The following is a 12,283-nucleotide window of genomic DNA, read 5'->3' as shown; positions in this document are numbered from 1 at the left end:
TGGTCAATTTTGATAATTCATATCTTACCCCCAAAAGCTCAAAAGAGAAGACACAAAAATGCCTTTGCCCTTAATCTCCAGAGTCTGTGAATATGTTACTTTACACAGCAAAAGAGACTTCACAGGTGTGACTAAGGTTAAGAACCTTGAAATGAGAAGAATATCCTGGGTTATCAAGGTGGGCGAAAGCAGACACGTGAGTCCTTAAAGTGGAATAGGAAGGCAGAAGCATGAGCCAGAGACATGGCTAAAGAAGAAAAAGGGGACAGCTGAAGCATGAGAGGGACTTGACCTGAGTGGCTGGCTTTAAGACAGAGGAAGAGGGCCAAGAGCCAATATGGCATCCTCTAGAAGCTGGGAATGGCCCTCAGCTGACAGCCATCAAGAAATGGGAAGCTTGGTCCTAAAGTCAAAAGGAATTGAATTCTGCCAACAGCAGAAATGATTCTTCCCTAGAGCCTCCTAACACCTTGGTTTTAGCTTGGTGAGACCTATATCAGACTTCTGACATACAGGACAGTTAAATAGATGGGAAATTCTCTTTATTATTCCTTTGCTTATTATACCCTACTTGTGATCTTTAGACTTTCAATATTTGACATTATAGTTCAAATTCTGAGTTAATCTAAAATTCTAAGTACAATCATTTAAATTTTATTATACTCTTTGAAAAAGTTAGAATTTTGTGGACTATTACAACTTTTTCCCATTTCCTTCCAAAATGAAAAAATAGTTGTGAGCAGTTTTATATATATCAAGTCTTATGAAATTTTAGTTGCCTTGAATACTTCTGAAATAAGGTAGGGGGTACCTATGATATCTATCTCTCAGACATTTACAATATATAAGTAAAGTTCTATCAAGCCTGTTGGGAAAATTTTCCATTTAAAAAAAATTACATTATCAAAGAAAAACTCTTAAGCTATCCCCGTTTGTATAAGTTGTTTCCATGTAGAAATTATAATAAAACTAAGTAAGCTTTTCTTTGGTTTTAGATTTTATCTGTCCTATAGCTGTGTACTACTTTTTCCCCCCAACTTCCCTTATATACATACTTTCCTAGTCTGTCTACCTAAAGAAGAAGAAATCAGAAAATTAGAATACACTACAGCAATGAAATATTTGCAAAATGTTAGTCCACACACATGTATGTACCTTTACACATATTATATCACTTAATCCTAATGACACTATGAGGTAGTTACAGCTGAGAAAATCGAGGCTTGGAGGGTTTAATCAACTTGCCTAAGGACATAGAGTTATATATATATAGCTGGCAATATCATAAGATCCGTCCAAACTTAAAGACTATGCCAACACATATTATCACATTTATGTATCACAGGGGTGACTCCAAGCAGCTCTTAATTCAAAATGGCAAAAAAGAAACCAAAAAACCAAATAAACCAGATTTGGGGAATAGGCTCATCTACCCAATTTTTCGGCCAGTTGTATTCAATTACAGTGTCCCTACTTGTGTTACAAAAGGCCAGATTCACCAAGAGCAGGGACTGTGGTCATTACCAGCTTCACCTGTTGGGAAAAGCGAGCATAGTGGGTGGCATGTTGCGGGACTACAATAAAGGTCTGTGATGTTCCCTTTAGAATACTGGAAGAGGACTGCATACACCGGCACTGCTCAATAGAAACAGAATGTGAGCCATATATATAATTTTTAAGTTTCTAGTATTCAAATTTAAAAAGTAAGGTGAAATTGATTTTAATAATCTATTTTATTTAACCCATTATACCCAAACTACTATTGTTCCAACTTGTAATCAAAATAAAAAAATTATCGAGATATTTGACATTCATTTTTTCACGCTAAATCTTCAAAATCCATGACACATTTCATACTGGCAGCACACATTTCAAGTGCTCAATGGCCACATGTGGCTAGGGGATATCACATTGGATAGTGCAGGTATAAAGCAATGAACAGTCTAATTTTCCAAATGTTTTTCACAACATTCAGGTTGTTACATTTAAGTAACTATTTTAAAATAAGGTGATGATGCATCTAGGAGAAATCTTTAGACTCTCTGCTTTAATAAATATGCTTATCAATTATGTACTGTGTGAGAGTAAGGATGCAACCCAGAAAGAATCTGAAGGCAGTTTGTTCCCATGAGGAACAACATCCACAGGTTTTTCTGTACCTATTATTCTGCTTAGCAACCACCTTTTCAGAGATAACACTAAGGTAAGTTTTTATCAGAATTTATCTCTGAATTATCAAATTCCAAATGAGTGGTAGTATTAATAAAGTACCTGGCCTATATTTCACACAAGAACCCTGTATAAAATATATTTCCTCTCAATTACAGAAATTAGTTTCCTAACGTTTTTGTGCCCTTTGGGAACGTAAACATTTAGACCCTAAGGAAATGAAGTCACCAGAACATGTTCTCCAAAGGGATGATGGGAGTATCTCCTCCGCAGATCTGTAAGAAAAGCCTAGACACCAGGAGTAATCTTGCCTTGAGAAGAGGAAAGGACTATCAGGCTTTCCTGCCCTTTTCATGCCCAGTACACACAGAACATGACAACACTGGTATGCGACCCCGGGCAAATGCATGGGACATTCCGTCACCTGGGCCTCTCCTGGACAGCTGCAGAGCTGAGGAGTCAGTATTCTCAACAAGCCTGTAGCCAATAAGCTGCAGTTGGTTGTGAAGCTCTATAAATCTTTTCAAGTTTTTAACTGATAAGAACAACATTAATCATTTCCTTTATTGCACTAAAATTTAAAGCCTATTCTTAGAGGCACATTCTTGAATATATTGCTGTGATGCCCTTCCCAGATTACCCTTTCAGGCCCAAGACACTCATTCCCCCAGCTGCTAGGAGTGTTGGCTGCTGAGGGCTCTCAAGAGATCCTCTCTGGAAACAGCCCTCAGCTGAAGAGAGCTGAAGAGAGGTCATGCCCTTCCCGGGGGACCAGCTCCAATCCAGTGACCAGTTTGGGCTGACAGAGGATAAAGGCTGGTCCCTTCCCTCATGGTGGACAACTCTGGAGGGCCATCCCAGCCCCAGAGGTTCCAGCAGCAACTGCGAGGTAGTTCAATTCCTCCCTCAGCTCAGTGCTGCTGCTTTCACTCCCCAGGTGCTGATCTTGAGGGCATTCCCCCAAAGCTTCCTACCCATAAATCTTTCACAGTTTATTTCTCAGAAATCCTGACCCAAGACAACTATTTAAAATTATTTTACACTGTAAGGCATTCTTAAATATACTAACTATAGGGCCATTCTTAAGCCGCCTCAGCCATGCACACAGTCTTTCATTCACAATCAAACAGTGGGGAACGAGCCCTATATAGACTGGTCTCATGAAATGCCTATGAGACTCTGTCCAGCCCCGAGGACAGGGGATGACCACACCAGGAGCTCTTAAGAAGCTCCTAAAATAGCAGTAGAAGGGAAATACAGACTTGTACACACACTAAGCTACCTGCAATCCCAGGTGAGAACAGCAAACACAGAATATAAAGGACAGTACTCAAAGCAAAGAGGGAGTATCCATTCTGTCTCAGGCATTTAGAGGTGTGGGCTCAATCATAAAACCTGTGTGTGTGGGTGGCTCAGGGAGGCCCATTTTGGGTAGAGAACATAGTATTCACCAAGGCAGTTCGACTACTAGGAACATCTAGCTCAATCAGAGCTTGACCAAATCCCTTGGAGCTTCTTGCCCTCCATGTGTAATTGAAAATGACACCAATATCAGTGTAAAATGAAATTAAGTCTAACAGCGTGTTTGCTTCTTTTTCACTTGATGATTATTTCAATGGTTTTCTAGGGGGAGGAGGGAATCAAACAAATTCTTTCTAAAAGTTGCTGGTACCCTCAATGTGAACTCATTTTCCCTCTTGGTCATCCAGCCCTGGGAGGAGGGAGAAAAGAGGGAGGGTGAGGCTCTACAAATAGGGCCAGCTAGATCAAGAAGAGCCCCATGTTCTCATTCTAAGGGGTCTGTCCTTTATCTTGTCAGTAGTGACAAATAAAAATGGCAAGTAATAGGATATATTGGAATATATGAGGAAGCCATTTGGTGTAAACCTAATTTGGCCTGACCTTGTCTTTCCAAAAGAGCCTGACCGAGGCCATTGAGCATGCATTGTATATCTGCTTTAGAGATTCCCTATGGCAAGAGCAAAAGGCCCTTGAGATAAAGGTGCAACTTCCCTCCCCCTCCCAAGGTTGGGTTTCCTTAAGGATTAAGTATCGTTCCTTAGGCTAGAAACTGCTGCGCTCACCTGTGACCGCCCAGCTTGAGACAATAGACTTCCCTCCTGTTACGCCCACCAAGATAGCAGACCCACTACCTGCTGTGTCCATCAAGTGCTGTGCCGACAGGGCAATCTTGTGACTATTGTGGGAGGGACATTTCAATCGTATGTGAAACACCCTCTTTGAGGGTATATAACCACCCTGTGTACCCCCACTTCTTTGGAGGGCTCTGCTCCTTTGTGGAAAGACTCTCCCGGGTTACAATCCTAAAATTTAAGCTCAGAATAAACTCACCCAAATTTTCATTTATAGATTGGTTATGGATTATTTTAGTCGACAGTAGGCAACGGGAGTTACTACAGATTTTAAACAGAAAAGTAGCATGAGGATTACAGGAGCTTGGTTGAATGTGGCATCTCCTGCACCAGCCCACACAAGAGATTATAAGGGCTTAAACTGAGGCTGTGGTGGTAGACTTGAGATGTTTATGAGGCAGAACCCCTCAAATCAATACCTGCTGGGAGAGACACACCTAGACTTGAGTCCGGGCTCAGCTGATATCTAGTTTTGGGTCCTTGAACAAGTCATTGACCCTCCATAAGCCACAGTTTTCAGCTACAAGTGAGGCATCTACTTCACACATGCTGTGTGTCCTAAGTGAGTGTGAAGGGCTCAGTGGGGTGCCCAGCATATGCTAAGTACTCAGTAGACATAAATCATTACTAGCACAGTGGGGACTTCCAAATCTAGAGTAGGGAGTTTAATATGCAGGACCCTGGGTTACAGATTTTCCAGTCCTCTCCTGTGGGGATTATGCTTACACTGGCTGCACTTCCAAGGGACCTCTCACAGACTTCAGCTTACAGGCTCTAAGCAGAGGACTACCACATATGCCGTACTTAAAACTGCCTCGTGGAGCAGCTGAAATCCAGGCCACGTTCTACTTGTTAAGATGTATGCCCTGGTACGAGCTGCATCTGTACAGAAGGGATACTTGTTCTAAAGTGCACAAAAGAGCTATCCGGACTAGATATGGCCATGTGTAGGGTATATTAAGTGTTTCCTTCATTCTCTTTCCCTCTCTGAAACATGCAATAAAAGCTTTGTGTCCCATGTGCTACATCTCGTTGGAGGTTATTTCTCAAGAGCCCAAGTTGACTGAATGAGCTTCACAGGTATCAGTGAGGAGCCCTGACTACAGGATGGCTGGGAGGGAGACAAGGAGGAAGGGAAAAAATATTTATTAAGCTCCTACTATGTCCCATGGATAATATTTTCATTACTTTTCTCTCATTAAACTCAATGGGAAATAAGACCAGAGGCTGGGTTGGGGTATATTCCTAAATAAACAGGCAGAACCCCCATCAACCTGAGACCAGCTGAAGGAGTTGGACACAGGACACCCAAAGGCAAGGTGTTCAGGGGCTGGGAAGTCTGGGGGTTGTTGTTGATGGGAGGTGCATAGCTCAGAAGAGCAGAAAGGGAAAAGCCAGGGAAGCCCAATGCTGTGGCCACAGAAAGGGACCACCTTGGCTTTATACAGTGACCCAGGACAAGAGGCATCTGGCCTTATCTGGTAACATTTTGTTACCTCACAGACTTGAGTGACAGACAGCAAGAGGGCTGATGTTTACTTATTCAAGACACACATCCTGGTGCCAAAGGAGAGTGAATGGGAGCAGGCTGCACCTAAGGCCCTGGAATAGACCGGTTCTAGCCTGACCACAGAGGTCGAGCACTGCTGGATCCAGTGCTTGCATGCAGACATGTGGTTTCAGAATATCAGAAGTATGCTACGGAAAAAGACAGAGGGGTTGAGTCGGTTCCTTCATAATTTGATTCTGAAAACCAAAAAGGTATTTGAGGAAAATGCATAATGGCGCTGCCATTATCACCAGCACCTGAGCGGGTAGCACCCTTGAGCCAGTCTATGGGACAGGTGTTGAGGTAACTTCCTACAACCACCCTTGAAGCAGCTCTTCTTTTTCTCTCTTTACAGATAAGAGGTTAAGTAATCTCCCTCGGTCATCCAACAAGGCAGCGATGGAGGCAGGATTCAAACCCAGCATCAACTCTGGAACCTACGCTGGCAAAGCTGCACCACCCTGTTCCCTAACAAGGGCTGTGCCAGGTGGGCTGGACTAACTGAACCAAAATTAGATTAAAGAAAAATGGAATGAGGTCTTTTTAATGTAACGGGCAAATTCTGACCTTGCTCTCAGTCCCGAAGCAGCTCATTTATTCAATGTCTTTTGGAATAAGTCTTTCACAGAATTGCATTTTCTAGCTAACTGAAGCTTCCCAAAATTCATTTTACATATTATATATTGCTCCGCCCTCTTAAGTGATTATACAGAAACAATGCAACTATCTGTTCTGATTCGGGACTATCATTTCTCAACAACCAGAGTGACCAATACAGGGTCATCCATGAGGATAATTATTTGGTTTTTCAGTCTCTTTGTCTTGTTATTACTATGTCCTACTCTAGTTGATCTGACCTCCCTTTTCTTTGTTCTACTAATTTGCTGCTTGTCATCAGCACTGGGACATTTCTGTTAAATGCTCTCTTCTTGAAGGTCCAGAGAGGAAGTCATCTCCAGACACGTGAGCTGCTCTCACTTTAACATGACTTGCACATCACTTGTCAGTTTAAAATCTTTTTTTCCTAGAAGAAACTTAACATTTGTTACCCTTAGGGAAACGGGATAACAGAAAGAAGTGGGAGGAGGAAAGAGAGATTTTTTCTGTTTTATGCCTTTAATTATTTGGGATTGTCTAATATTATATGTATTTTAGTTTTACTTTAAGAACGTCAATAATGGTTATTTGGGCAGGCAGATTTTTCACCTTTTTCTCCCCTTTTTATTTTTACAAACAACCTGATGAATGTTTTATGATGATATCTATGTGTGTGCATATATGTATATATATTCATATCCATAACATAAACATACACAAAAATAAATTTTAAAAATGTCTATGGCAATAACTTAAGAAGTCTAAATGTCTTTCCTACTGGTCCATTATATGATAATACTTATATACTTCTGTTGTTGAAAACTCCAAATTCTCTTTGGAAGTAATGTCTGTGTGAACGCATATTTTAAAGCTTTTGGTTTATGAATAAATTCCTAAATATCTCTTGAAAAAGGTTTCTGGGATAAGTGTGTAATTTCCAACAATAATTCTGAAGAAAGCGTTTGAGTTAAGTCTTCAAAAAACAAATTGTCCTGTCATATTTTTTATGATTGCAACCTACAGTGAGAGATATAAAAATGGAACCTTCCAACAATTTTCCAAAAATTATTTACTAACCTAAACTGTGGAATCTCACTTTATATTCAGTATTTTTCTTCAAAAATTAAAACCCATACAATTATTGTGTTAAAAGGCAAAGATACGAAATCTCATGGGAAAAAGAGACTACATATAATCAAAGAATCATTTAAAGTATTGATATTTACTTCACTGTTTGAAATTTACTCCATTACTTTGAAAAAAGACACTTGGGAAAATCTAAATGATAGTTTTATTTCCCTGAAAAGTATATCTACTCTTGAAATATTATATAGGGGAGTCTAAAGGGTGTGGCACCTCTGATGAAGTTCTCCAACTTCTAATATTACTGATCCTATAAAACACAGATTGTTAGAAAGTTTTTGTTGCCATCATTAACTATTTTTGTTTACTTCTACTTTCGCTTGCTTCTTTGACACTCTGCAGGAAGTGTGTTGAGGAAAACACAAAAGTGACTTCTCTAAATCAGGGTAGGTATCATCTCACCATCATTGTCACAGTCAATTTGAAAGCTGTTTATTTGGGCCTCATGTCTCATAAAGCAGCTGGAGCCTTTCCTATCAGACTGATACAATCTCTGTCAGAGCATGACAGGCAGGGGGAATTCCAAACAGGGTATCCAGAAAAAGAGCTGGTTCCTGTGTAGGCTTGCCTGGGTCATCTAAAGCACAGGCTGACACCCAAGCAACCTGGTAAAACTGCAGGGAAAGCCAAGGAACCAATGAAAACAGAGTCTGGCATATAGTAGGCACTCAATAAATATGTGCTGAATAAGTAAATGAGATGATTCTACTGATATAACACAACTTATCTGAACAAAACGATATGACCTTTCTCTTCAAGATTCTTTTTAAAAAGCAACACTGTTCATGTGCCTCTCGTCTGCAGAAAAACAGGATTAAGCAATAGCATAGAAGCAGAAGTCCAAACAAGCAAGACAGCCTTCAACTCTCTCTTTCTACAGCTATACATTGAGCTTCCACAGCCAAAGATCTACTCTGCAGCAAACTAACTTAGAAAAGTTAGCAAGTGAACTCTGGGATAACGAAACACTGGTTAAAAAGTTGCCTGGGAACTCCGATTTAATTTTAGGAAACAAATTTAAGTCCTGTGAATTCTCACCATATCAGATGATCACATTCACATTCATTTTAGTGCAATAACTAACAAAGCTAAAGAGGAATCATTTGGAGATTATCTGCTGTTTCTATTGGCCATGCTACTGCACTCCTTTTATTACACAGATCACTTAACAGACACCAAGAGCAAACAGCAGCTCTTCGTGGAGTCCCTGAGCTAGAAAAGCCCTTAAAGGTCAGTTGGTTCCATTACCAGAACACAGCCAGAAACTGTACCCTGTGAAACCCAGAACTACACATAGATGTAAGGTCACATACTTCTATCGCCAGAAAGTGTGTTTTTAGGAAGTTAAGCTAAAACGCCACTCACCTCCTCATCACAATTTATTCTTTTCTGTTAATTTACAAAAAAGCATGGATATTATGAAGACATATCATTATTAAAACAGTATTTTAACACTAGTAGCATGACTATATTATGTGCATATTTTAAATTAAGAAAAACATGATATGAATTTTAATATTATCTTTTTTTTTTGAGGAAGATTAGCCCTGAGCTAACATCTGCCACCAATCCTTCTCAATATTATCTTTTTAGTCTGAATTTGAATTGAAGATTCTTAAAGTTAGTCTAGGCTTCCACTTAATACAGAAATCCTCTCTATAGCATATTTTATCTAAAACGCTACATAATAAAAGATTAATGGAGCAACTTTAAATATTTATACGTTTTGAAATTCCACAGGAGGTGCTGAATATGGATTACTATTATTTTCTATTTAAGTAAACTTTTTTCTAGGTTTTGAACAGTTATGATATTAAAATGTTATCTTTTGATTTTAAATCAGTGCCAGTTACTGTATATGGAGATTTGTCACACAGGATTTTAATTCTGTTAACATGGCTCATAATACAAAGCCTGTACTTAAAAATTTATTTCAAAATAAAGCTGTAATTCTTTTAGGTAAAGTATAATAAGAATGTCTAGTTAATACACACAATAATATGCATATAAACAGCTTATAAATCATCTAATCTCAGAACTAATTTGACAAGTACTGTCACAGAGCATCTATGCAACAAAAAGAACACCTCAGTGTGAGCTGCCAAATAAAGTGCAGTGTTAAAATTACCACAAAATATGGAGTGATCATATTTTGCAAGGAAAGAGGCTGGTGCAAACTTAGAAAATCCACATCACAGCCAGATTTGGCATCACCAAGGTATGACACGAGGGGACTTTTGTTCTAAACAACAGTGCCGCTCAGTGGCTGAACAATGGTAGTGAACAGTATGAACGGAGGGTGGGCAAAAAGAAAAATGGAGTTTGGAGTAGGCAATGATAATAGTGCAGGCAAAGAGATATACTACGTTGCCACAATAACTGTACCTTGGAGGTCAGTTAGAGTCTGGACAGGAACAGAAACCTGAGCATCGCTTCCTGTAACTACATCGCCTGGATTTCATAAGAAAAAATAATTAGATTTCATAAAAAGGAAAAAAATTACTTTTCTTTTATACTTAATGTTTTAATACTTTCATCAACCTAATTACTAAAAGCACAGTACGACAGAAAACATAGCACAATCTTGAAAAATACTAAATATTTTTAAAAGAAAATAGTTTTTAAAAAGTTTTTTCCTAAAAAGCTTTTTTGCGTTTTTCTTAAAGAAAAAAAAGTTTTTATCAGCTTAAAGTATAGAAAACTTTAGCAATCAAAAGATTTTGCTGAGCAGATTTCATTATGCTACAAATAGTAGTGTGATTTTATATTTTCTTTCTTTTTAAAAAAATTCTTTACCCAAAAGTAAATTATATGCATCTATTAAGAAGTAAGCATTCTTTTGAAATTGATTTCCTCCTATAACAGACAAAATTTATTTTTAACTAAACTTGAAACCAATATCTTCAGTGATAAGATAAAGACCTAAACAAGTTCTAATTTCACATTAAGTAACTGAAAAGATTTCCTAAGTTACCACATGTACTTGTAAATGTCAACATGTAAAAATAAATCTGTGAACTGCATACCCTTTACACTTGATATACTTATTATAGGCAAGATCTCATTTACAAATTGGACCTGTAGTAAATGCTTAAAATAAAGAAGTGTTCAAATTCAAAAAACAGACAAAGGAAATGGGGGTAAAGGAGTACATTTTAAACACAGGAAAGAAAGGAAAAGGAGCACAACAGGGAATTCTGTGAAGAACCTGAGCTTCACTACCATTTAGGAGGAAGACTTTTGCGTTCTTTGATTTCCTTCCTGGATGACAACGTTCAGCCCGGAGCACAGTAACTGTCAACAGAACAATCCTCCGGATAGATCAGCATCTGAAGGCCTATGCTATTTTGAGGTTAACAAGCTAAAAAACAAGTCTTCTTAAAAGGAACCATATTTTCTATGTATGACAACGCATGATTAATAGACTCACTTCCCCTGTAGCTTCCATACAATAGTAAAAAATCAATTTTTAAATTACACAACATACCCTCAATGCCTTGACCACTTGCTACAATTATGATTTACAGCACGGTCAGCTCATCTGGAAATTATTGGGTTGTAATCATATCGTCCTCATCAATTAACAGTACATGCATTTATATTCTCCTATAACTGAAATAAAATCTATAAATAGGTACATACTCCAAACAAGTGATAAACGGCTTTTAGCAGAACTTATCAGGTCCTGAATTTTCATAATATAGTTAACTCTCTATTCACTGATAAAAACTCTATTCACTGATAAATGGTATGCCTATTTTTCATATATTTGAAGGAGATTTTCAATTTATACTTGTTACCTATTTTACTCTGCTGCTTCTGGATCACCTGTTAGTGTATATTTAGAGACTGAAAACTAATCTTAATATTAAGTATCACCAGGAAAATTATGGAGGAACATTTGTGCTCCCTTTTCTTTCCTTCATGACCTCACCCCCAACACATATACACACTACAGAATGTATTTCAAGCAAGAGATACATGAATTTTGAGTTTTTCATATAATTCTTCTCCTATATAAGCACAAATAATCGAGAGTTACCTATGAAAACCATAAGCACTTTTATCTTTATAAACAACCAGTTTTCAAAACAACTTCCAAAATTTCCAGCAGAGTACACTAAAAAGTCTATTACATTATCTTTCCTCAAAGGCACTACATAGATGACTTTCTTCTGAGCTAGTTAGAAGTCATATTCCAACACAAAGCTCCTGACAGGCTAAATACTGTGCTCACTAATCTCTGGGACGAGGTGACACACTTGCAGATTTGTCAGCGTCATAGCACAGCAGGACACTTGTGGGACAGACCAGCATAAAGAACTAATGTTGGAGAAGTAACAATGTATCTTTCACCAAAGGAAACAATAGATTTTTGGAGCTGGGAGGCTCCCCACAGTTCGTCCAAACCCTTTATTTCAGAGTGAGGAAAGAAAGGGTCAGAGAGCTTCAGGATTCTGCTTACAGCTCCCGGGAGAGTGAAGGAAGGAAGAGCATCAACCTATTCTACTTCTACTTGTATGAACTGTTCTCTTTGCCTGATAACTCTATTTTATTCAAACCTTTATGCAGGGAGGGGCTTTAGCAGGAACATTTATCTTTAACATGAAGGTAGGCAAGCTTTTTGTAGACTGACAAGAGAAGAACAAAGCAGAAATAAAGAGAAGAGTTG

The 12,283-nt window shown here is 38.5% G+C and overlaps 1 protein-coding gene across 21 annotated transcripts in view; it reads right to left on the bottom strand.

The window, feature by feature from the left end:
* Positions 1-12,283, bottom strand: part of TBC1D5 (TBC1 domain family member 5) — a 565,096-nt gene that overhangs the window by 64,347 nt on the left and 488,466 nt on the right. For 11 of the 21 annotated variants that reach the window (XM_070575957.1, XM_070575958.1, XM_070575966.1 and 8 more), the window contains one exon: positions 9,997-10,062. The exons of the other annotated variants lie outside the window; for them this stretch is intronic. In XM_070575957.1, the coding sequence (XP_070432058.1) occupies positions 9,997-10,062 (66 nt within the window). The remainder of the gene's footprint in view (positions 1-9,996; positions 10,063-12,283) is intronic. 21 annotated transcript variants of the gene reach the window in all.

The sequence above is a fragment of the Equus przewalskii genome, chromosome 15 (assembly GCF_037783145.1).
Source record: "Equus przewalskii isolate Varuska chromosome 15, EquPr2, whole genome shotgun sequence".
In the NCBI taxonomy this organism is placed as follows: domain Eukaryota; kingdom Metazoa; phylum Chordata; class Mammalia; order Perissodactyla; family Equidae; genus Equus; species Equus przewalskii.
The sequence above is the reverse complement of the archived record's forward strand: the minus strand, read 5'-3'. Positions and strand labels throughout refer to the sequence as shown.